This window comes from Tamandua tetradactyla, chromosome 1 (genome assembly GCF_023851605.1).
Source record: "Tamandua tetradactyla isolate mTamTet1 chromosome 1, mTamTet1.pri, whole genome shotgun sequence".
Classification (NCBI taxonomy): Eukaryota; Metazoa; Chordata; class Mammalia; order Pilosa; family Myrmecophagidae; genus Tamandua; species Tamandua tetradactyla.
This window is the reverse complement of record NC_135327.1, coordinates 171,923,385-171,950,062: the sequence shown is the minus strand read 5'-3', so window position 1 is coordinate 171,950,062 and position 26,678 is coordinate 171,923,385. Positions and strand designations below refer to the sequence as shown.

The 26,678-nt window shown below is 39.8% G+C and overlaps 1 protein-coding gene and 1 pseudogene across 1 annotated transcript; one reads left to right on the top strand and one right to left on the bottom strand.

Moving 5' to 3' along the window:
• Window positions 1-861: 861 nt before the first annotated feature.
• CPA2 (carboxypeptidase A2) lies at window positions 862-26,678 on the bottom strand. The gene is made up of 11 exons (XM_077132063.1): window positions 26,535-26,678; window positions 24,811-24,892; window positions 23,910-24,044; window positions 23,117-23,212; window positions 21,355-21,456; window positions 19,364-19,462; window positions 17,899-18,009; window positions 16,678-16,768; window positions 14,920-15,119; window positions 12,911-12,995; window positions 862-1,093 (listed from the first exon to the last, which is right to left on the bottom strand). The coding sequence occupies exons 1-11, from the start codon at window positions 26,597-26,599 to the stop codon at window positions 906-908; spliced, it is 1,254 nt and encodes a 417-aa protein (XP_076988178.1). The 5' UTR covers window positions 26,600-26,678; the 3' UTR covers window positions 862-905.
• Window positions 6,432-6,590, top strand: LOC143659317 (small ribosomal subunit protein eS27-like pseudogene; annotated as a pseudogene).

Below are 26,678 nucleotides of genomic sequence, written 5' to 3'. Positions count from 1 at the left end.
TACTTCATCGAGAGAGATTTTGGTCTTGAAGTAGCGAGAAACCGAGACCTAAATCTGCAAGGGATGAGAATCAAATACCCAGAATTCTAGGCAAATTCACTTATCACTTTTTTCTCCTAGAGAAAACCATCCACACTTAGAAAATGTGTCTAATGGAAGTGAATGTCTAAAGAGAAATTGTGAAGAAGCTAAGACCCAGACTTGATGGGGGGGGAGGGCAGGAGAAAAGAATGTCGTTGGTTTGGGTTCCCACCAGTGTTATGATACAACAGACCAGAGGATGATAGGACTGGAGGATCTGGCACCCAGCACAAGGCCTGCACAGTGCAGTTGCTTGATTAGCATTTACTGAATAAGCAAACTTAAAAGTCCCCTTCTAACTCTAAAATGCTGCTCGATTAAGTTGAAGGGGCATTTTTAATGGAGTGTGCTGGATGTCTCTGTAATTTTGTTCAGATGACTGCAGAACCTGGAAAAGCCGTTGCTGCTATTGATTTAGGACATACTTCTATTTGTCTTATTATATAAATATATATACATACAATTTGAATTTTTGGAAACTTCAGCTGGGCTGTCAACTTTGGAAAAAAGTATCCAGTTGTACTGTGTTGAGTTGGCATTGTACAGAAATTAATAGCCATATCGGTCTAGAAACATTCATTTTTTCCTTTTGTACATGGGTAATGCACTGTATTAAATATGTAAGGTCTTAACTACATGGGTTTGATTACATAAACTAATAATGCATTCTCTAAAAATGAAAACAAAAAAATGAAGGACTTGCTGTGTTTTAGGGCAACATGACGTGGAAAAACAGAGCTCACAGATCAGGATTAGAAAAAGGAATAATCACAACCCGACTTTGCTTCAAATCAGAGAGATTTTAATGTTTACTCCTCTGAGCTCTAATATAGGTGGTCTCGCACATGCTCCATGATTGTCTTTAAGCCAAGCCAGGTCTCTTCAGCTGTAGGTAAGATCTGATCAGCTGGTAGGAGAAAGCCATAGCGACCAGTGTCTCTCAGTTCAAAGGCAAATGAGTATTTGATGCCAAAGTCATAGGCCCAGTCAATGCTTCCTCCACTGGCTTGGTCTGAAGGGCAAATAAGAATAAAGTGTGGTTATGCCTAAGCCCCTATAAGCGTGGATCATGACAGCCAGGATAGGTTAGTAAGAGGTCAAGCTTATGAAAAAATACAAGAATTATTCTGAAAGCAAAAGGTCTTATTCAAACGGATACTCTATTAGTCTTCCCCTGGTGCTCCTAAGAGCCTCTGGCCATACCCACCCATTTGGAATCCTGCCTCCCCTCCTAATTGGCACCACTTCCTGAAGTTCTTCTTTAGACTGAGGCTAGGCTTAGACATTGTTTTCTCCAGTGGGGGTTGGAAGGATGACAGAGTTAGAGATTTGGCCCCCTGCTCCCGAGGGACTTTCAGGATAAGGGTGGAACAGGCTCTGCTCTATTTTCAAATAATATGTCCAGCACCTGTACGTGATGGGTTAAACCAAAACAGCAAACATGCACCTGAGACTTGCATAATTGCTGCTGATGTGACAGCTGATGAAAGAAGATGGCATTAGCCTAGGAAGACTTGAGACAATGATGACTGTAAAAAGGTGAGCAACAGACCAACCCTGAGGCCTCTCCCAGGGAGGGAAGGTAGAGGGTAGGTAGAGGGCACAGCTAGGACAGAAATGGGGGAAGCCACCTAATTCCTAAAGAATGCGGCTGCGTGAAGGGGAAGAGAAGGGAGGCCCATACCAGGGAGATTAGGGTTAGTACTTAGTACTGTGACTTGATTCTGTGAACTACTGTAAGTTGTGTCTGTGCCTTCACCCACAGCAGCTATGGTTAATGCCTGTTAAATAACAAAGGCTAACCAGTTGCTGATTTGAACTGAATCTGCTCGGGTACCAAATTACTAGCTCACATCTTTGGTGAGTTTACATGAACCAAGCTATCCCACTACAGATTCATATTGGGCAGAATACTGCCTTCAGATTGAACCCTGACTCAACAAATCATTAGCTGGGTGACCCAAGGCAAATTAAACTCCCTGATGCCTGAGTGCTTCATCTGTTAAATAGGAATAATAATACTATTTATTTCACATGGCAGTGAGAATTAAATAGGAAAATATAATGGTTACAATTATAACAATTGTTAAGTTCTTAATAAATGTGTTAGGCATTATGCTAAATACTTACTGTAAATTGGTTTATTTAATCCCCAGCTTGGTTATGAGGTAGGTAGGTGCTAGTATTATTCCCACTTTACAGATGATGAAACTGAGATTTGGAGAGTTTAAGTGAAGAAGCAAAGATACTGATGACCATCATTATCAAATGAATGGCTAGGAGCCTATCAAAAAGGCTGGATCATATTAAGGATGAGAGGCTCCTGGAGGACACCGGTTCACTGGGAAAAACTAACAACGAAAATTTATATAATGCTTTAGAGGTAGTGAACACTTTTATTCTACTTTCTATCTTTTGAGGCTCTCTACAACCCATTTCAACGATGAAGAAACCAAGAGAGGATGAGTGACCTGCCCAAAATAACTTGGTCCCAAAGTAGCAGAGCTATATCTCAAACCCAGGTCTCTGTCCCCAAGGTGTATGTGTTGTCCCCCATACCCCTCCCTGTGATAATACACAAGTAACTTCTCCTGGACCAAACACCTACTGTAGGGCAGCTCCTCAAAGCCCTTTCCAGATAAGAAACTGCACAGGAAATGTCTCATCCATTACAGAAGCACAGCCACTTCTTGGGTGGAGTGAGGAGGGAGATGCACAACTCAGAACTGCATATCAAGCTAGGGCAGGAGGGAAAGAGTATTTAATTGGGACTGGTTCTTTGATGCACTGGTTGTTCAGACTGAAATGAGGCCAGAATAACAGAATCAGCTCTGGCATAGATGCATCCAGAACTTGCTTGACCTTTAGTGTTCAGGTTCCAAAACCCACGGCTAGTCTGAGTTTTGCCTGTTAGAAAGATCTTCAATTTCCTCTACTCATCTTTGACCTCACCAAGGAAAATATATGCTAAGCCTCAGCCTTTCCAGGGTCACTTTATGTGTAAATACTTTCTGGTAAAGAGGGTAAAAATGGATGAGACCCCAACGTGAGGCTCTTGGGGGAAATATGGTGCCATCCTGACATTTTGTATTCTAGCCTCCACTCAGTGGTTTCCAACCATAGAAAGCCACTCACTCCTCAGCCTGAAGCTGCCATCATGGTTCCAAGCTTGGAGCTAGGTCCACTCCTACCTCTCTACCTCCACAGTAGAAGACTCTCCTTCCTAGGGATTTCCCCAGCTGAAGGGGAAGTCTATCCCATATGGAGGATGTCCAAGTATAAGCAAATCAGTCTTCCCAGACAAGAACCTAAAAAAATACATAACAGCTATAAAGCTTTTCATTCTATTTGACTTGATAATCTTGCTTTGGGAATATATGTCAAAGAAATAAAATAAAAGTAAAAGAAATCTAAGAGAGGAATGAGATAAAATAAAGTGTCAGTGGCTAAGAGATTTCAAACAGACCCAAGAGGTTATCCCGGACGTTATTCTTATGCATCATATAGATATCCCTCTTTAGTTTATGGTGTATTGGAGTGGCTGGAGCGAAGTATCTGAAACTGTTGAACTGTGTTCCAGTAGCCTTGATTTTTTTTAAGACGATTGTGTAACGATACAACTTTTACAGTGTGATTGTGTGATTCTAAAATCTTGTGGCTGGTAGTCCTTTCATTTAGGGTATGGACAGATGAGTAAAAAAAAAGAGAGAGATTAAAAAATAAATAACTAATGGGGGAGAGATAAAGAGTAAGAATTGGGTAGATTGAAATACTGGTGATAAATGAGAGGGAGGGGTAAGGGGTACGGTATGTATGAGCTTTTACTTTTTTCTTTTTATGTCTTTTTCTGGAGTGATGCATACATTCTAAAATGATCATGGTGATGAATACACAACTATGTGTTGATATTCTGAGCCACTGATTGTACACCATGTATGGACTGCATGTGTGTGAAGACTTCTCAATAAAAATATTAAAAAAAAAAAAAAGAATTGTGGGAAGATAACAGAATAAGAAGGTCCAAGAATCAGTCACTCCACCAGAACAACTACTAACCAGGTAGAAAATGTCTGACTCAACTCTTGTGAAACTCAGAAATTCAGGAGAACACTGTACAGCATCCAGGAAAGAGTGTGAAGGACAGTTAGGTGAAGAGCTGCATTTGCTGAGCAGGTCAAGAAGGTGCAGCTTTGGGAAGCTGTGGAAGAAGCTCCTGGTGCCCTTCCTGGTCCCTCATTCATCCTGTGCCCAGACAGTCTGGAACTGGCCGGTGGCCCCTTAGTGAGAGACAGGGGGGTACAGGAACACTGTCTATGTATGCTATTGAAGTCAGGTTGGTATCAAACCAAACATGATTGTTATATATTTAGGATGTTAAATTTTAACCCCATGGTAATCACAAGGAAAACAGATGAAAAATATATCCTGATAGAAATGAGAAGGGACTTGATATGGTACTATGCTGGTTTGAAAGGGTTTTGTATCCTAGAAAAAACAAGTTTTAATTCTGATCCATTTTGTGGAAGCAGCCTTTTCTTTTAATCCCTACTCAGTACCTTAGGTTGGAAATCTGATTAGAGATGTGACTCACCCAATTGAGGGTATTAACTTTTGATTAGAGGGAGATGTGACTCCATCCATTCCAGGTGGATCTTGATTAGTTTACTGGAATCCTTCAAAAGAGGAAGCATTCTGGAGAATGACAACAGAGCCACAAGAGAGCCATGAGAACCACGAGAGCCCATGCAGGCAGAGACCTTTGGTGATCAAGAAGGAAAATGACTCCAGGGGAGCTTCAAGAAACAAGAAGCCTGGAGAGGAAGCTAGCAGACATCGCCATGTTCACTATGTGCCTTTCCAGTTGAGAGAGAAACCCTGAACTTCATCGGCCTTTCTTCAGTGAAGGTAACCTCTTGTTCACACCTTAATTTGGACATTTTTATAGGCTGGCTTTAAGTGGGACATTTTCACGGTCTTAGAACTGCAAACTATCAACTTATTAAATTCCCCCTTTAAAAGCCATTCTGTTTGGTATATAGCATTCCAGCAGCAAACAAATAACATGCACAATACAAAAAATCAAATAAAGTCATAAATGGAAAAATTGAGGGACATAAATAGCATAAGACTTACAACAACTAAACAGCAAAACAGTGGAAGAAAGTCTTTCATTATTGGTAAATAATACTGATTCTACCAACTTCTATTAGAGTTTAATCCATTTACATTGAAAGTAAGTGGATATACTCTGAAGTTAAAAGGCAGAGACTGATAGAATAGGAAAAAAGCATGACCCAACTACATGTGGTTTACAAGAGAACACCTGAAATTCAAAGACAAAAATAGGTTGAAAGTAAAGGATAGAAAAGAATATACCACACAAGTAGTAACAAAAGAGAGCTGGGGAAGCTATGCTAGTATCATATAAAATAGACTTTAGGTCAAAAACTGTTACCAGGGACAAAGACAGTCATTAAATACTGATAAAGGGGTCAACTCAACAAGAAAAAATAACAATTATAAATGTACACACACCTAACTGCAGAGCCTAAAAATATATGAAGCAAATACTAACAGATCTGAAGGGAGAAAAAGATGGTTCTACATTAACAGTAGAAGACTTTAATATATCACTTTCAATAATAGAACAACTAGACAGATAATAAATCAATAAATAAAAGACTTGATCTATACTCTAAACCAATTAGTCCTAACAGATATATATAGAATACTTTACCCAACAACAATAGAATACACATTCTTATTGAGATTTCATGGATAATTCTCTAAAATAGACCATATCTTAGGTCACAAAACAAGTCTCCATAAATTCAAAAATACTGAAAGCATACAATTCATCTTCTCTGACCATAATATTATGAATCTAGAAATCAGTAACAGAGAGAGAAATGGGAAATTCAGAAATAAGTGGAAATTAAACATGGTACTGTCAAAAAGCCAATGGGTTAAAGAGGAAATCAAAAGGGAAATTAGGAAATATCTTGAGACAAATGAAAATACAAAATACCAAAACATATGGGATGTCGCAAAAACAGTGCTGGGAGGAAAATTTACAGCTAAAAATGCTTAGATTAGAAAGAAGAAACAGGGCGGGCAATGGTGATGCAGAGGCAGAGTTCTCGCCAGCCATGCCAGAGACCCAGGATTGATTTCCAGTGCCTGCCCATGCAAAGAGAAGAGAGAGAGAGAAAAGAAGAAATACTCCTGTCTGGCAGTGATGACCTCCCCACAAGACCATACCTCTTGCAAAGGTCCTCCTTCATCCCTCCCCAGAAGAGAAGAGCAAACACAAGAAGAAACACCTGGTGCAGAACCCCAATTCCTACTTCATGGATATGAAATACCCAAGATACTATCAAATTATCAAAGTCTTTAGCCAAGCACAGACAGTAGTTTTGTGTATTGGCTGTTTCACTGTTCTCTGCTAGCCTATTGGAAGAAAAGCAAGGCTTATAGAAGGATGCTCCTTCAGAACAAAGCAGCATTAAAAGTCCACTGAAGCAAGATGAGTAGGGCACCATCCCATTAAACATTTTTGATACAAAAAACAAAAAAGAAGAAGAAGAAGAAATACTTCAAGTCAGAGATCTAACCTCAAAACCGACAGAACCTGAAAAAAAAAAGAACAAACTAAAACCAAAGCAAGCAGAAGGAAGGAAATGGCAAAAATAAGAGTAGAGATTAATGAAACAGAGACTTAAAAACAATAGGAAGGATCAATAAAACTAAAAGTTGATTCTTGGAAAAGAGCAATAAAACTGACAAAACTTTAGCTAGGCTGATAAAGAAAAAGAGAGTACAGAGATAACTAAAATCAGGAAAGAAATGGGGGACATTACTACCAACTCCATTGAAATAAAGAGGATTATAAGAGAATACTATGGACAACTGTAATCCAACTACTTAGATAGCTGGATAAAATGGACAAATTCCTAGAAACACACAAACTACCTGACTCTGACTCAGAAAGAAGACACTGACTCAGGAAGAAACAGAAGATCTCAACGGACCAATACAAAGTAGAGACTGAATGAGAAATCACAAACCTCCCAACAAAGAAACCCAGGACCAGTTGGCTTCACAGGAGAATTTTCCAAACATTCCAAGAATTAACAACAATCCTGCTCAGAGGAGGAAAAACTACCTAACTCATTCTATGAGGCCAAGATCACTCCAATTCAAAAGCAGAATAAAGAGTCCACAAGAAAAGAAAATTACAGAACAATATCTCTTATGAATATATATGCAAAAATCGTCAACAAATACTAGCAAACCCAATCTAAGAGCACATTAAAAGAATTATACACCATGATCAAGTGGGTTTTACCCCAGATGTGTAAAGGTGGTTCAACATAAGAAAATAAATTAATGTATAGCACATTAAATAATGTAAGAATAAAACTGCATGATCATCTCAATTGATGTAGAAAAGGCATTTGACAAAATCCACTATCCTTCTTGATAAAAACACCAGAAAGCCTGAAACAGAAGGAAATTTCCTCAAATGATGAAGGACACACATGAAATAATCCACAGCTAACATCATACTTAATGGTGAAAAACTGAAAGTTTTTCTTTTAATACCAGGAACAAGACAAGGATGCCCACTGTCACCACTGTTATTCAACATTGTACTGGAAGATCTAGTTAGAGCAACAAGGCAAGAAAAAAAAATTAAAGGCATTCAAATTGGTAAGGAAAAAGTAAAGCTTTCCTATTTGCAGACAACATGATCCTATATATAGAAAATTCTGAAAAATCCACAATAAACCTTCCAGAGCTAGTAAATGAATTCCACAAAATGGCAAGATACAGGATCAACACCCAAAAATCCGTACTGTTTATATACACTAGTAATAATCAATCTGAAGAAAAAAATCAAGAAAAAAATCCATTATAATAGCAATTAAATTAATCAAATATCTAGGAGTAAACTAAACCAATTATGTAAAGGATGTGTACACAGAAAACTACAAACCACTGCTAAAAGAAATCAAAGAAGACCTAAGTAAGTGAAAGGATATTACATTTTATGGATTAGATTAAATATTGTTGAGATGTCAATTCTACCCAAAATGATTTACAAATTCAACACAATCACAATAAAATTATGACAGGCTTCTTTTCAGAAATGTAAAAGCCAATGATCAAATTTACACGGAACGTTAAAGGGCCCCAAATAACTAAAGCTACCTCCAAAAAGAAGAACGAAGTTGGAAGACTCACATTTTCAGATCTTTTAATTTATTACAAAGCCACAGTAATCAAAAACAACATGGTATTCCTGGAACTGTAACCCATACCAAACTTTAAAATCTGTTTCATAACTATTTGCTAAAATGTACTTGGAAATTTATCAGGGTTTTTTTTTTTATATATATATGTTATATTTCACATTTAAAAAAAAAAAAGCCTAGTACTGACACAAGGAAAGACATACAGACGAATGGGATAAAAAGGAGAATTCAGAAATTAACCCTCACATTTATGACAAACTGATTTTTGACAAAGGGGCAAAGACCACTCAATTGGTAAAGAAGTGTCTCTTCCACGAATGGTGTGGGAAAACTCAATCTCCAATCACAAAAGAATGAAGGTGGAACCCTACCATATACAAAAATCAACTCAAAACGAATTGAAGACTGAAAGATAAGAACCAAAACTATAAAACTCCTAGAAGAAAATATAGGGAAGCATCTTCAGGACCTTGTGTCAGACAATGGTTTCTTAGACTTTATATTCAAAGCACAAGCAACAAAAGAGAAAAAAAACAGATAAATGAGACCTCATCAAAATTAAGAACACCTGTGCATCAAAGGACTTCGTCATGAAAGTAAAACAATCTACAGAATGGGAGAAATTATTTGAGAACCATATATCCAATAAGTGCTTAATATTCAGAATATGTAAAGAAACCCTTCAACACAACCACAAAACGACAAACAACCCAATTTAAAAATGGACAAAAGACCAGAATAGATATTTCTCCAAAGAAAATATACAAATGGGCAAAAAGAGAAGACGCTCAACATCATTAGCCATCAGGAAAATACAATTCAGAACCACAATGAGATACCATTTCACACATACCAGAATAGCTGCTATTAAAAAATGGAAAATTATAAGTGTTAGAGATGATGTAAAGAAATGGGAACACTAGTGGGAATGTAAAATGTTTTAGCCACTGTGGAAGACAGTCTGCAATTCCTCAGAAAACTAAGTACAAAATTACCATATGACCTGGCAATCTCACTTCTAGGTGTCTCTGAAAAGAACTGAAAGCAGGGAATCAAATACATTGTTGCACGCCAATGTTCACAGCAGTATTATTCCCAACTACCAAAAGACAGAAACAACCAAAGTGTCCAATGGATGTACAAAATATGGTATATACACACAATGGAACATTATTCAGCCATGAAAAGAATAAAGTACTGACTGATATATGCAACAACATGGATGAACCTTGAAGACATCACATTGAATTGAAATAAACAGACACTAAAGGACAAATATTGTATGATTCCACTGATATGAAATAATTTGAGTAAGCAAACTCATAGAGTCAGAATCAAGAATATAGGTTACCAGGGAGAAGGGGTGAGAGGAGGGAATAGGAAGTTAAGGCTTAAAATGCACAGAGTTTCTATTTGGGACAATGGAAAAGTTTGGGTAATAGATTGTTGGGATGGTAGCACAACACTGTGAAAATAATTAACAGCATTAAATTATATATTTTAATATGGTTAAAAAGAAAAATGTTAGGTTGCATATGCTACTAGAACAACATTTTTTTAATCCATTGAACTTCACAACACAAATATTGACCTCTAAATTAACCCATAGACTATAGTTAATGGTACAATTATTAAAACGTGCTTTCATCAATTGTAACAAATGTACCACATCAACACAATTATTACTAATAGGGTGGTGCATGGTAATCCTATATTTGATGCATGATTTTTCTGTAAACCTACAATTTCTCTAAATAAAAAAATAAGAAAAATTTAAAATGATAAAATATGATGATCATTGGGTTTTTCTTACAATGTTTTAAAATGCATTGCAATAACCCCTCCAAAAAAACAAACTATAATTAGAGTGAAAAAAAAGACACCTTCATAATCTGTAATATTACCAAATAATTAGTAATTTTTGCCTTTACATTGTATTCTAGATATAGTGAGTAAAATCATACGCCTCTGTTCTCCAAGACTTCCATTAGGAAAACCATGACCAGCAGGAGTGCATTTCCTCATATTCCCACCACCACTTCTACAAACTTTTCTATATCCACGCCCGCAGCCCATCTGAAGACACGTTCCTCTTGTTCAGCCTGATGTACCCACCTCTGCACACCTCCATAGATCTTTGCTTATTCCCTTCTTGTTCCTTCTCTCCTCAACTCTGGAACTGTACTTTATTGGTCATTCCTTCTTTCCTGTATCTTCCTTCTCTCACTCCGTATTGGTTCTTTTCCTACAGTCAAGAAGTTTATGTCTCATCTCAAAAACAAAGCCTTCCATTTCTCTCTCTCCTTACCTTCTCACACTCCTCCTCTAAAGAGCAGCCTAGTCACCCTGCCTCCACTTTCTCCCCTACCACGCAATCCTCCAGCTACCTTCACCACTCTTCTGAAACTGCTCTGGTTAAGATCATCAATAAGCTAGTGATGAAAACCAAATGGAAAGCGTCCTGTCCTTGTCTTATTTGGCCTTTTCCTGGTCTACCTCATTTTTAACAATTGCTCTTTCCCTGTTTTCTGAAATAATCCAGGGTTCTCTGCTACTCTGCCTAATTCTCCTATGGCTCCCTCCCTCGCATTCTTTAAATTGTGAAAAATAATATATATACAAAAAAGCAATAAATTTCAAAGCACACCACAAAAGTTAGTTATAGAACAGATTTTAGAGTTTGGTATGGATTACAATTCCACAATTTTAGGTTTTCCCTTTTGGCTGCTCCAAGAGACCGGACACTAAAAGAAATGTCAAAATAATGATTCAGGAGTCATTTCCCCTTGCTTTTAACCCCTTCTGTGGTCTATACACCTTGCTCCATCCTCCGCCCATGGCTCTCCCCCTCCACATACTCTTTGCTCTCCAGTTCTCATCACTCTCTCTATGTCAACTACTCCACAGAATCCCAGGACCACCTAGACCAGAACCCTGTGGACATCTCCACCTGAAAATCCCACAAGTATTAATCATAATAGGTCCAGAACTAAATGCATTATCTCTCCAACCCCATCCCTTTGTTCACCTTCTTGGATTCTCTCTCAGTTAATGGCACACCCAATGCCCCTCAGTGAGGAACTCTCCATTTCCATTAAATGACGAAAGACTTTTGCTTTTACCTCCTATATATATATCCCCTCCATCCTCCCTGGCACTGCTCTAATTAGGCCATCATCTCTCAAATGAACTCTTCCCACCCCTCCACTCAGGTCATCCCTGCTTCTAGTTCATCATTACTCCATCTTCCAAACTGCTGTCAATGTGTTTTATCTAAAGCACTATTAAAGCCTCAATGCTCCCTGCCCTGCTAAAAATTTGCTAGCATTCCAAAATGGCTTCTAGAATCATTTGGGTTCCAAATCTATACTCCTTAACATGGTGCACAAAGTCCTTAATTTTTACTATTCCCCTCTTTACCCCTTTCATTCCAGCTGTTCCAAAATAATCTGTAGTTTCCAGAACAATTCCATACTTCTATAACTTTACTTATTAACTAACCAGAATCCTTTTGTCCTTCTCTAGCTTCCTGGTGAATGACCTCAAAAAAACCCTGCCCTCTTCTTATATGAAGTTTTTTCCTGACTATCTCTGCTATTGTTAAATCACCCCAGTTTTTTAATACTTTTGTACCAGCTGTTTACATTAATGTTTAATACATTAGTAGTAATGCTCATATCATACTAAATTTCATTTGTTTTCCTATTAATCTCCCAGATTATGCAGTGAGTTATTTGTGAGTTCATTGTGTCTCCAGCATCAGGCATAATGCTTAGCACATAATAGACGCTTAATAAAAGTATGTTGGACAGAATCGGTGATTGCAAGAGGCATTTGTTTCCAAAGGATTTTTGAATATAGAAGCCCTACGGAACTCCTGGGCATTCAACTGTACAGTGTGGCATTTCTTGCTTTGTCCATGAGGAAGGGCTTGTGCCTTGGGGAGGATTCAGAATCTGCTCAAGAATACATTAGGATTTCTCATAGCACTGCAATAGTTTCTAGTTTTAATCCCAATCCATTGCTATCTTGAGACAGAGGAGTCTCCAAACTTCTGATGGTAGGCTCCCCAGACTTATTCCTGACTTTTCCCTTATTTCTGACTGGTCCTCCTTGTCTCCCATACTCACATGGATAAATGGCTGCAATAGAGTCTACTCACTGACCCTGTGGGTCCACTTAAAGAGTTACAATTATTCTGTCCCCAGGTATATAGTTCAATGGGATTACCTAGAGCATAAGCCCCTTCAGCTAAGCAAGGGAAAATTAATAAAAGACCATGTGTTCGGACCAAGTTTGATTAACATCCATCTTTAGGCAAAGAGAGCCATAAGGACTTCAGTGAACGCAGCACAAAGCACAAATATTTAGGAAGTTCTTTGTTCTAGATATCGCATAGTAAGTATCTCATGGAGACCTAGTTTTACTGAGGGAAGCTGGATGGGTTGAGCTCCATGCATAAAAGCCTATGCCTTTCAAATTAGGGCATTTAAAGGCTTTGTCCAAACTCACATGGTGCCTACCATCTTAGCAAATCACTTGTAAAAATCCCCAGCGTATTAGATACTTACAGATGACTGAACAGATGGGTCCAACTTTGTACTTGGTGCCATGCAGGCTCGTCACAGAATTGGCAGCTTTTTGGGCTACTTCATCCTAGAGTGAGAGAGCCAAGGAAAGGTAAATGGTTAACACTTATCTGTTGGGAGAACAGACAACCAATAGCAGAATTTAGAATGGGGTGGTATGATTAACCAGAGTCTCTGGTTAATTGCGACTTAAGCACAACATCCTGCTTGTTTCAACTATTTTCACTTGAAAAGTAAGCACAAGTTCACTTTTGTTGGCTTTGAAAATACAAGATAAAGACTAGTTATTTATTTGATCATCCAGGTGTTTTCAATATTCCTTGTTCAGGAGTATGGATAGAAATAGTATGGGTCTAAGAGCCTAAATAGGATGTGTCTGACCCCAAGATGTACCCAGGAAGTTGATTTTTTTTTTTTACTAGACTCTTACATTGGCTTATTTCCGTGCGAGTGTCTCTTTTTCCAAGAAGTAGAGCTCAGCAAAATGTTTTCCATTATTTGAGAGTTCCAATTTTGACTGATTGAGGCTTTACTGTCCTTGCTAGGGATAAATGTAAGGTCTTGAACTTGGGTCCAAGAAAACAACTATACAATTACCAGATGGGGGAAACCTGGCTCAGCAGAATCCTCAGAGAGCCTGGGGGTTTCAATTGTCAAACAGCCCAACATGAGTCAACAGTGCCTCTGCCAAAAATCTAATGTGACCCTCAACTGTGTATGCAAAACTGTGCTGTCTGGATGAGGGCAGTTATGTTCACACTCTGCTCTGTGCTGGTTAACCCACAACACAAATTTTACATTCACTTCTGGGAGCTGCCCTTGAAGAACACAGACAAAATAAGCCACATTCTGAGGTCACATGGGACCATATTGTGAGTGCTTGAAAGGATTGGAGATATTAAATAAGGATAAGACAAGTCTTAGGAGAAGCAAGTTACTGGTCTTCAAGTAATTAATGGATTTGCCTCTCAAAGGGAAATAAACTTACTCGAAGAAGCTAATCAATAAACCAGGGCTGGTAAGTGAAAACTATAGGAAGAAGGAGTCAACTCTGGGGAAGGAAGAATTCTAAGAATTAAACCTGCCTGGATTTGGAATATGCTCCCTTGGAGGCAGGAAGCTGCCCATGCTTAAGTATTCAATCATAGGTGGAAGACAATCTGGCAGGGATCGGAGCACCAGATTTGAATAATCTGAGGTTACTGAGGTCTATTTAAACTACTTTTAAGGTTCCTTCCAATTCTGAAATTCTTTTTTCCTGATTCAACTCTGAATGTACCCTCAAACCCTTAAAACTGCCCTACTGGGCTAAAATCCAGATAATGAGATGGAAGATACAGCTGAGTTGGAATAATCTATTCCATTTTTGCCTGGGGCTGCCTGACAATAATGGATTTGAAGATAAAATTGACCAAAAGGTCCCATCTGAGGGTTTATCCCTAACAAATGGGTTTCAAACCTAAAAGCCAAATTGGAAATATCTGTACATTCTCTTCAGTTGGGGATAGCTGTAGCTCAACTGTAAACAGCCCCTGGAGACGGTACCATCTGAAGAAGGCTGCCACCAGCCAGCCTACTCCTGAAACTGGAAGGATGATGGAAGGCATAAAGTTAGGGAAGTGAGCATTTTACCCGCAACATCATACACTAGTGCATCGCAATGGCAGATCAGAGGTCCAAAGACAACACGAAAGTATTAGGCAAGGAGCTGGGACAAGGTATTGATTAGCACAGAGCACCTGTCTACAGATCAAAAATCCTCAGGTCCAAATCCAAGTGGTTATTTCTTAAGCAAAATAAAGCACATGGAAACACTTCCCTGCTTATGCACTTCCCTGCATAAGTCTACAACGATTGGACTTACGTCCCATTCATCTTCATAATCTATCACTCATACACCCCCATCCCAGTACCTAACTTTATGACTGAAACTTAGCTGTCCACACATTGGACATTTGTTGCTGAACCGAAATTAAGTTTCAGAAACTCACCAGCTCATCAAAGTTATCTGACTTGGTACATGTATACCCATAGGGGAACATCAGCAGCTGGGAATAGCTGTGGAGGGTAATGAAGGCCTTGATTTTTCCATGACTCTTGATGAAGTCCACGATGGATTTCACTTCAATTTCAGAGTTGGCTCTGGGTCCATGGTATGACTCAGAGCAAGGGTTGTTACTGGCTCCAGGTCCTGGTGGAATGCAGAAGTCCAGTGACAACAGTGAGCTTTTAGAAGGCACTATTATGGAGGCAGTTACCACACATCAAGTTCCTCCTCTGGAATTCAGAGCAAGATTGTCATTGTATTAGATCAAGTCACTACCTAAGCCATAGTCAGGAAGTCTAACTGAAGTGATAAGTGATTCTGGCTACATCTCTCTTTAAAAAAAAAAAAAAAAGTTCCTCTATAGAAACAGAAACAGCTATCAAATTAGATCATCTCCTCTCTGTGGGAGTCGCTGGAAGAGAAGCTAGATTTAATATTATGGATGGAATTCCTGCATTTGGGTGGGAGTTTAGCAAGTTCATTTCTGGGATCTTTTCCAGTTCTTAGACTCCAAGAGTAGAAGATTCTCTGCATCTGCACTCTAAATCACAAAGCCACGACTGCAAAGGCAACCTTTCTCTGGTAAAGAAATTACAACTACATTTGACAACAAAGCCACTTTTTAGGATGGGACCTTCAGCCTAAATTCTCTCAGCAATGAGAGTTTCTCATGATCACTGAAGTAGATTCACTTAGGTCAGGACTCCAAATAATAGAGAACCTCTGAAAGGACAGGCAGAGGCTAAGATTTCCAGGGTTGCTAAATTATATGGATAATGAATGGATACAACCTCTGTCACTTTATTTTAAGATTATGTTATAGGAATAACTACATTCTTGACATTGAATTGCTGGGCATTGTTCAATATTTTGAATCTGATTGATGCTTCAATTTTTTTTTCCTATACTAAAATTTTTTTGTAAAAGCAATGAATGAAGTTGCCACGCATCCATATCCTCTCACAATTCCCTGGTGTGTCCTTTCTTGGTTCCCTGCACTGATGAATTCACTTGCTTTACAAATATTTAGTGATTGCCTTCTATCTTCCAAATACCGAGCTAGGTGTTGGAAACACTAAAGTGAAAAAAGACTCAGTTCCTAACCTCACTGTTATCATAGCCAAGTGAGGAAAACAAACAAATTACAATTCTATGAGTGAAACATAAAGGGTTTTAACATGGTGCTCGAAAGCACAAAGGAGGCACACGAACCAGCCTGCCACTGAAATCTGAAAAATAGCAAAGCCAGAGCAGCAAGCAGATATCTTATTTTCAAATGGATTTGAAACTTCTTCTTTTTGTAATTCTTCTTAGTTCTATTTGTAATTCTTTTTAGTTTTCTTTCTCGAAGCATCCATAGATGATGTAATGCTTCTCCAGTGAATAGCGCCTAACCCCCTCTAGTGGTGGGTTCAAGGCTTCCTGAAGCTTCCCGCCATTACGCAAAGCCTTGCTCCCGCAGCTCAAAAGCCGAGCCAGGCTGCAGCTTGTGGGAAAACCAAAATGTGAGACAAATATATTAAATGCTGCTCAGAGTCTGTGACAGCACTGCGCACCCGTGAAGGGAATTTAGTTAAGTGTTTTTCAAACAGGTTTTTAAATGACTTGAATCCTGAATGGGTTTAGCAGGCTGACAGCACTGCAGAGCAATACAAAACCCTGTAGCTAGTTGACCATCCCTGGTGCAAGTCCCTAGGCTCACCTCCAAAACCTGCATCCCAGTTCCGGTTAGGATCAACACCAATGCATAAGCTTCCAGATTCCTTGGACCGGGTCTTCCGCCACATACGATTCTTAAAAATCCAACCAAAAAAAAAAATAATAAGGAGAAAAGAAAAGACAGTCATTTCATCTGCAGAGAAGATCCCTTTAGAATTCTGTTAATTTCCCTTGCTCCCTCCCAGGAAGGCCCCTTTGGAATTGAACTAATTTCCCTTGCTGGCAAGAGGTGCCGATTATCCTGCAACACAGTTCTGCTTGGAGTTTCTCTGCTGACTGAATGAGAAAAGAAATGGATATTCCCCTATTTCCTCAAAAGAATACTTGCCAAACCATGTTTCACAGAACATCAGTTCTGTTAAATGTTAACAAATAAAAAAAGCAGGGAGTGGGGGGGACAGGAGGTTCTGTGATAGACTACATATTTTGGGAAAACATGGAATTAGATAGGTTAATTTATTTCAGAACATTTACGAATTTTCAAATGCTTTAATGTGTTTTTTTTTTTTATGAATCCCCAAGAAAGGGGTAGAGTGGATAGTATTTCCCAGACTTGACTCTGGAACCCTTTATTCATAGAATATGTCAGGGGATTGGCACTAATATCAGCAGGAGTCTTTGAACATGCGTTGACAAATACTACCACAGTCAACTCTAGCCAAAAATAAACATGAAGCTCTGACTCATTTTTAATATGCGTGGGGTCATGGTTGCCACGATGGTGTTTTGTTAATGAGATTTTAAAGGGAAAAAAAACACTACATAACTCCTTTAACTGACATTACGGAAGATTTCTACTACAAATTGTAAATGAAATGTTAGATGCATTGTACTTTCTACCTAAATCCTGCTACCATCTAATTGTCAGCAGGTAACCTCTGCCTCCTTTTTTCTATCAATCCTACCACAAACACGCAAAGATAATTGAAAGAAATCTCCTAGGTGGCTCCTGGGGAACACTGAGCTCTGGGAGCCCAGCATAACAGCTGAATTCAGCTCTGACCCCGCAATATGTAAAGTCATGATGTGTTAGAATAAGCCGTGATTATAAACTCCGCTATACGCCTCCATTCAAGGCCACTACTGAGAGATTAGGCATCGACGTAGGGTAAATCAAGAACAGAAAGGTTACTTTCATTTGTTTTTGAAGTGCCTGCACATCTCCTTAGAGCCTTGTTGAAGAAAAGAAAAAGTCAAAGCTTACTTTGGTGTGGGAGAACACATAACCATCGGGGTTTGTGACAGGAAGCAGGAAGATATCCACTGTGTCCAAAATGGAAGTGAGGGATGGCTCATTTCCATAATCAAAGGCAATCTGGGAAGAGAAAACGTACATGTCAACTCCACATCCCACTTTAGCCAAGGAATTCAGGGAGAGCATATTAACGCAATGTGATTTTTTTTTCAATGTGAACTAGAGATCACTGTTGGTCAATGAGAGTATTCCAAGTACAATGCAGCCCTGTCTCCTGCAGTTTTAATACATTTAATGTACCAGAATCTATCATTTTACTTCTGGTTTGAATAATTTACTTATATTAAATAAATCAGTTAGACTTATCCGTTCTCTCCATAAAACAGAAGCACTTTTCCTACTAATTCTGGCAGGTATTCGGCAATTGTGGGCAATGGTGTATGTGGCTAAAGAGGATCTTTTATACCACCCAAGAACCAAAGAAAAATTTTAGTTTTCCTTAATCACCACACAGGATAGCTTTCCAAAAGCACTCACAACCAACATCTGATTACTTAAATATGCCAAGGCTTTTCTAAAGATACAGAGAACCAGTTAAATTCCATTTGGGGAATTACATTTTACTTGAGATCAATTGCAGTAGTTGAAGTTTCTGCTGGATTAAAATTTATTCATTTCCTGTGCTCAGCCATCCTAAGGCATTATTATTCAACCGTTAAATATCCATTTCATAATACCCTAAAGGTAACTGCATTTTAATTGAAGGGAAAAAAATGTATCAGTCAGTATGCACATGGTTGCACATGCTTGAATGATCTGATGTGAATTGATCTCCTTTGCTCATGAATTAACATTATGATTTATAGCATGTCATTTTTGAAATACTTAAGAAATACTGGACTAGGTCACAACCAGCCCCGTGTCCTGACTCTAATTCCAAGGTACATGTTAAAGAAAGAGATATTGCTACACCCTGACTTCAAAATCAAATTTGGGAACTTTTCAAAACAACCCAAACACCCTTAACTAAATCCACTTTGGATGTGTATGTCAAAGTAAACCCTTCTTGGACCTGTTTATATTTTCCCTCTGAGCCCCCTTTGTGACTTGACAGATTTCTATTATGTCTCAGCCCTCAGAGTTCTGGACAGCAGAGCAATTTTTCTCTAGTCTGCTATGCTGAAATCTTACTCCTAGAGTACTTACTTGCCAACCTCTTGATTTCCTCCAACTCAGGGTGTCATTCAAGCGTTCACAGAGTGGCCAGCACAGGGGGAGCGTGCCAGGGGGCCAGGGTGGGGTGGGGGTGGGCAATACCAAAAAATGTTGGATGGGTCTATCTCCTGCCTATGCAACTGGAGAAGGGCATGGGGCTGAGATCATTGCACCTTTAAGACCACAGGAGCTGCTATGTGATTAGATGGGTCCTGACCCCAGAAAGAAAAGCTAATCGGAAAATTTTAGGCAAAATGACCTTATTTGCTGTCCACAATGCAGTAGCTTGTGTAACCCACTCGCGAGCATGGATCCCAGCATCCAGCCAGATGGCCGGCTTGTCTCCTCCGGTGCTGAACTGCAAAAACAAGCCTCAAAATGTGAATGGGTCCTCCGTGGCTGGTACCTCATGCCATCCGCTCCCCTGTCCTTCTCTGTCCTCCTTTCTATATTTGATGGGATTGAAAGAGAAGGAGGAAATTTAAATACCGACCCTGTCAATTAACTCTTCTCATTTAAGGTGATTTTTTTGTTTCCTTCCTTAATGTAAAATTAAATGCAGACTCACAAGTGTGGCATTAGACATTTTCTTCTTTGATGTTTGTAAAAAATCATTGCAAATAATATAATGACATGAAAAATTGTTTATCCTACGTTGTAATTGGGAAAAAAAGAGGTTTTTCTTTTAATATATTGATGCCATTTTAATTTTTTTAAATAAAATATACACACACATATCCATATATACACATACGAGAGAAAGGGAGAAGGGGAGGTAGGAAGAGAAGAAAATAGAAAACATGTTAATAGCTATTATCTCATAGTTAGGGAATTAGAATTACAGAGATTTTCCTTTTTGTATGTGTGTTTGTTTCTCTATTTTCCAAACGTAAGCAATGAGTGTGTTATTTTTGCAATTTAAAAAAGTGCTTGTGATAACCTAAAAACACGATTGGAAGACTCTGGAGGTGCTTTCCAGACTTTTAATTTTATCATCTACATGACTTAGTTTTATTTGGAACAGTGGCTTTGCCAATTGAATCAGTAAATGGGGAGGAAAAGATTATTTTTGCATCATCAACTCCTATCTCTGTTCAGCATTCTAAACATAACAGCTAAGGTAAATGAGAAATGCAAATTTTCACTAAAAATAACAATTCATGGCTTTAGAGAGTTTGGTTCAAAGTGCCTTTTCCCCCCAAAGAGCTCAAATGTAAAAAGCAGGCACTTTGAAAAGTACATAACATTCTCAATCACCGAACCATCCTGGAAAAGGGAAAGCCAGGAAAATCCACGGGAAAGGAGACTCCGGGATTTAGTGACCCAGTTGGAGAAACAGGAAAGTGGAAACGAAAAGGACTGATGGAGGGTAGTAAACGTTAGCAAACGTATCCCAGTGTCAAGAAGTAAGCAAACCACTCCTCCTGGGCCTGCTTTGGAGCAAAGCTCTTGAGAAACCCATCTGTCCCAAATGAGTCAGTTGGTTCCCAGCCAAAACGTTTCCAAATTTAGCTGGGAGTTGTGACATTACCACTTTTTTTTTTTCCTTAACAAACTCTTTCTAGGAAATCTAGGGAAATCATTTCCACGGCATTGTAAAAATGCTTGAAATTATCAACACTAAGACTGTGAGAGGTTACAGGTTGGAGTAAAACCTTAACCTTTATTCACTATCGCCTGAAAATGCCTACGTTTAAGGGTATTTCTTTCCCTTTGAGGTTTGGTAACCAGCCTTCCTTCCGCACACCGCGGGAGCGGTACCTTTTTAAAAATGCGGCCCAAGCAGGTACTCCGCGCTTCCCCCCCCACCCCCCTTGTCTTGGTTGAAAAAAAAAAAAACAGGGGTCGGGAGAGGGGGAAAAGGAAGGAAAATATGGAAAAGAAAAAAGGCGCAGAAGTCCTATCTTGATTAGCTAAAATATGCCTCCCCACCCCCGCGCACCCCTGGGCCTGCGCCACCTCCCCCGCCCTCGGCTCCCATTGGCGCGTTCGCTGCCGTTCCCCGCGAGCCAATCGAGCCAGGCGAGAGCATTAATTCACTCCTGCAGACCCGCGTCAGCTGGCGCAGGAAAAAGGAAAAAGAAAGGGGGGAGTGAGGCGGTGAGAGGTGGATCTGCCAAACCAGCAAGGACCGGTTAGGGAGGGTGGGGGAGGGGAAGCAAACCGGGCGCCGCTCTGCAGGCAGAGCCCAGCCGGGAAGAGAGGGATTCTAGAAGCATCACAAGGCAAAACCGCTGCTGTTCGGTGTACCTTGAGCACGTTCATGGGCCGATTTTCAAAAGAAGAGCCAATATTGACTTTGCTCACTAGGCCAGGGTACTCAGCCACCAGGTGATCCATTTCTTGGGAAATCTGGAATGTTTAAAGTGAATAAATAAGATTTTAAAAAGTCATCCATTAGTGACTCCCACCCCCACCCCCCATGCACATTCCCTCAGGAAAAAGTGTTGAAGGCAGTTGGCTGATGCCTTACGAATCGGGATATTTTAATCAAACCTAAGAGATGTTGAGTCGTCCAGCCTCTGCGGGAGTTGGAAAAGAAGCCATTTTGCGGCAGGAGAGCAGACTCTTTCGAGTTTGGGGCTTAAAACAAAATGGCACTTTTCTAGTTTGCCTAAGTCTTTTCTCAACCCAGCAAGAAGGTAAAGCTCCTCGACTTCACTAGTAGAGGAACAGAAATGATAGTGGCACACACACACACACACACAAGTGAATTTAGAGGCAGGCACTACAAAATACAGGTCTGCTAGCTCAGGCCAGGGGACAATAGGACGCCTGCGTCAGATGCACTTCAGCCACTGGCTACCCTGGCTCATATTTTCAAAGCTAATTGAAATCCTGAGACATGTCTGGGCATATGTGGAGAATTAACGGGGAGAAATCAGCTCCTCCAGCTTTTATCACCATTAGCTCTTTAGCAGACACAAATGTCAGTTTGTAGGGCCAGAGGCAGAGGAGAAAGACAGCATCTTGCTTCCTCTACTCTCATTTTTCCTTACTCTGTCGTGGTCCACTGTCCCTTATGAGAAACTCTTGGGGACATATATCTTTCAAATGCAGAATTGGGGGAGAGGTTAAAAAGGTAACTGAAAGCATATATTGTGTATTAGACAGGGGCCATTGTTCCATATGCAAACACATTAATATTTCCGGCAGTGTAACAAATGAGCTTGTCAAGCCAGGCCAGATTTTGTCCCCCGCTGAGTTCAGATGAGTCAGGTTTTATCTCCAAATATGTGTGAAAGTTGTTTTCAAAGCTGTTTGCATTTTAGAACCTCTAGTTGGGGGGGGATCTGTGCCTACCAGCTATCTCCTCTGGTTCTATTTCTCTCTGTTCTATTTCTGTTCTATTTCTCTCTAAACCGAGCCGCACCCTCTAGCCTCATCTTCCAAATCATTTAGTGCAACTAGACTCCTGTAGGTCCCCAAAAAGAATTATGTCACAAAGAAGCAAAAACAGACTGCCCAGGTGACAGCATGTGACCCAGGTGGAAGAAGAGGGGCATTTTTCAAAGAACCAACAAAGCAAGGAAGAAGAGACTGCCTGACTTCACTACCAGGAGGTCTTGGAGCCTCCGACATGTTGGGAAACCCCATCTTTGGATGAAAATCAGAGGTATCAAGGTGGCCTCTGCTCCCCTCGTTAATGGCAACCAGGAAGCACAACTCTCAAATGGCTTCATGAGCAGCGCAGGTCAGACATCAGCCAGCGACCTTGGCGGGAAGAGCATGAGCATAAGAGGACTGTTTGTAAGCTCACTTAAGAGACTACTGGGTACTTCCAAAATAACTGGTGGGTGGCTGTTGGGATAGGCAGATCCCACAATTAAGCAGGAGCAGACATGAAGCCAGTAACACTGATAAGAGGCCGTGAAATCCTAGAGAAACTTGAAAAAATTCAGAAATAAGATGAGAATAATTTCTAAGTCATTAAATCGCCAGAGGAAGTATAGGCCTTGTCATGGAAGGAGAGAAAGGACTATTTCTCTGATGTTCATTTTGAAACACTTACCTCTTCCAAGGTATGGTAGGCCCCGAAGTTGAAGTAACCATTTCGGTCTCTTCTCTGATTAGATAGCATTTCTTCATTCTCTTTGTCCAATAGAACCTAACATAAATAAATTTGTCTATAATTTATTTATAGCAATCCATTTCACCCTAAGATTGTGAAAAAAATGGTGACACTCAGGTCTCTCGTACCAAACTTTCCTCTTTCTGTCATGTAGGCTTTGGGGTCATGCCTTTCCCTTATTCTGACACAGCCCTGATCAAACTTCTAAGAACTACAGCGAAACAAGTATCCTGATCTAAAAGGAGGTGGAACTTTAATGGGGCCTCTGGACAGTCCAATGCTGCAGATATAGGTTAACAGTCCGTCTCGTGGTGGACAGCAGGCACCGTCAGGGTGGTCTGACTTTGTCTTACGGTTCATTCTACCTTTCTGGGAACACATGATTTCCAGGGCTTAATTGGATAATCTCCAGTTAAAAAAAAATAAAGAAAGTACAGCTTGCTTTTCCCAACTTTGACTAACACCCTTCAGTTTGCACTTTATATTTCATGCTATAGCCTCTCCTTTGCCCTTTCCCATAAATTCTTCGTTACCATATTCTATGGCAACAAATGCAAAAGAAAGAGGAACAGTTCCTCCCTGTCCACCCTGCAGTAAACCAGACCATTGGAAGGCCCTGGTGGCACCCACAGGTCCCTTCCCTGGCGAAAGGTATCCAAGGATAAAAGAGGATGGACCTTCAGTTCATGTGTACCAGCAAGCCTCTGGAAGAATGATCTGTGGGGTAATTTACCTGAACATCTTCAATCATGATGGAATAAGCAATTTCCTGGGACTCCAAGAATATTTTGACTGCCTGGAGGCTGACAAAGGGAACTCGGACATGGGCTGCTTCCCCTGGGATGGTGGGTGATTTCCAGAAATCAAGCTGAAAGGGATAAAAAGGCCAGGTCTAGGAAATGAACAGGGAACATTTCCAGGGAAATTAACAATTCACTACTGATACATTTTAAGAAATCACTTTGTATCTATTTTATCTTGAGCCCTCCAAGACCAGAACCATTGCAGAATCACTATGATAGCGCAACAGGAGTTTTTAAATATCCAGACATCAGAAAATGTCATATTTCCCTCTACCCCATCATTAGATATTAAAACTGGCTGAAAGAAATGATTCTTTTAAACTATGGTAGTTTTTTTTAAAAAGCTGGTATTCAAGTGATCCCACTCATTTTACAATAGGATATTAACACTATAATTATTTGAGGAAGTAATGCATTAAAGGTACTCAACAATTTTTCAAAGTAACCTTCACATTGACCTCTCTTTTTATGCTTACGATCAGCCTGTAATATAGATATCTATATGCATTTATGCCCATATTATAGAAGGGAAAAATGAAACAGAGGGAAGTAGGTAACCTGCCCAACACCACACAGTTAGTATTAGAACCCAGATCTTCTGACTCCCAGCTTCATGAGTTAGCATTCCACACTACATCCATGGCAACAAGATATAGTCCAAAGTAAGAGGTCTTTTGTGCTTTTTTGGGGGGGGGGGGGTGCGGTGCATGGGCTGGGAATCAAACCCAGGTCTCCTGTGTAACAGGCTAGTATCCTACCATAAGAGATCTTAATCATTGTGTCTAACAGTGTTTACTCTAGAAAACAGAGACCCACTATCAGGACAGATACCTGAAGATGTTCTTCAGCTTCCAATTCTACCAGGTTCTTAACTTGTTCTTCATTTCTTGGTATGATCTCAAGAACTTGATCTCTAAAGAATATTGAACAACAGATATAATCGTAAAAGCAAAATCTGGACACTGTTTCCTTTTACTTTCTGTTCCTTGTAATCTGTGCATATAAAAATGCAACAGTCCATTATTTCCTTTAACAACTGAGAAATTAATAAATTGTGTGCTGGCCCACATCCCCAGCATGAGGAGTTGATAAAATGGATTTATTTTCCCAAAGGAAATATTGTCTAAATAATAATTAAGAAGTGTGTGAGCTCCTAGTAGAAAGCTTGCTATTCATGTTACATTTCCTTAACTGAGGATTATTTGTCAATAATACCTGCTGCTTATAAAGCCTTGGCCTTTAAAATTTGTATGTTCCTGTTTTTCAGAACTAAATTTTCTTTTGTTTTGTTTTATATTAAATGGAATAATTGGTTTGGTGCTTGTAAGAAGAATCAAATTCACATGTATGAAGACCTTGGTTGTTGTTTTGTCAACTGAAGAAGTATCAGAATTCCATCTCCAAACCCTTCTCATGCCATCCAAACCTGGGATAAGGCTGGGGACATTTGGGACCCACACAAATCAAAGTGTGCCTTTCTTTACATACATACCCATATATACACTTATAGCAGGGAATAAAGGTATTAAGGACATTTTGGTAATAAAGAGAGTCTCAAAACAAGCAAATGGAGAAGGGTTGGGCAGTAGAGCTGGATTATTAATAGCCTTTTCCTTGGTCACAGAGGTTTTGCCTCTATATCTTTCTCCCAAGTCACTGCCTGGTCCATTTGTGCAGTAGGGAAAGGACTGATACAACAAGCCATAGAGAGGGACCAGAATCCTAGTCTTCTGAAACCAAGCCCCATGTAATTTCCAGTGAACTCTACTGGAATACATAAGTGATAGAATGTGAGATCTTCAACGGTCTCCTGCCTCGGAGTATCCACCTGCCACACACAGTCTAAAAATTTCTGCATTTGAGTTTCGTTCCTTTTGGTTAATGCACCGACTCCAGGAAGCCTCTTTTAAAATGGGAAGTCACAAAAAAAGTAACATTATTGTTTCCTGATATGTGTTCAAAGGATTAGTAACCCTTTGGGTTGCTGTGCAAAACTGAAAAAGGAGCTGGGGGAGTTGGACAATAAAACAAAAACTGTGTAAATGCTGCTATCTAGCCATGAGAAGAATTTGGCTGAAATTTGCAGGTCTGATCCTCCCAGTCCATGAGGTTCAACCACCGTGGCACTAGATGGAAAGAACGGGAGGACAAGTGCTAACGTGGAGTATGATGAGCCCAGAAAGGTGGGGAAGAGGGCGTTGGGGAGTAACTGAAACACTTTCTCTGACATGGGGACCGAGACAAATGGCCAAGCAACTTCCTTTACACTGATGTCTATCATCCTTACATTCTGATCAGAGAGAAAAATGTGTAAGGACAGAGGGGAATAGGGTTATGTGTGTTTAGTTTCCATGTTTGTTTTTTCCATTAAATGTCATTCATGTCCTTTTTGATCACCCCACTCCAAGTATTTCCACTACCCATGCCCCAAAATCTAAAAGAACGTCTCTGAAAATGCTAACACTGAATACCCATTGTTCTGCAATAATCAAGTGAGAGGCTCCATAAATCAGGTAAACCAAAATTCCTAGCAGGCACCAGAAAGCATAACTTACCCCACAAATGTTTCTCGACAGTAGATATGCCCAAAAAGGGCACCAAAAATCAGGACCAACCTCATGGTCAAGGGTTTTCCCAGTGTCCAGAAGTCAGAGTCTCTTCTGAACTGTATTTATAGGGCCATGGCTGATGTCTGAGAA

Coding starts and splice junctions, on each gene's coding strand:
- CPA2 (XM_077132063.1), bottom strand. CDS start 26,599: ATGAGGTTGGTCCTGATTTTTGGTGCCCTTTTTGGGCATATCTACTGT. Junction 23,213..23,909: donor TCATGATTGAAGATGTTCAG/GTAAATTACCCC, acceptor TATTTATGTTAG/GTTCTATTGGACAAAGAGAA. Junction 19,463..21,354: donor GGCCCATGAACGTGCTCAAG/GTACACCGAACA, acceptor TTGTTTTTGCAG/TTCAGCACCGGAGGAGACAA.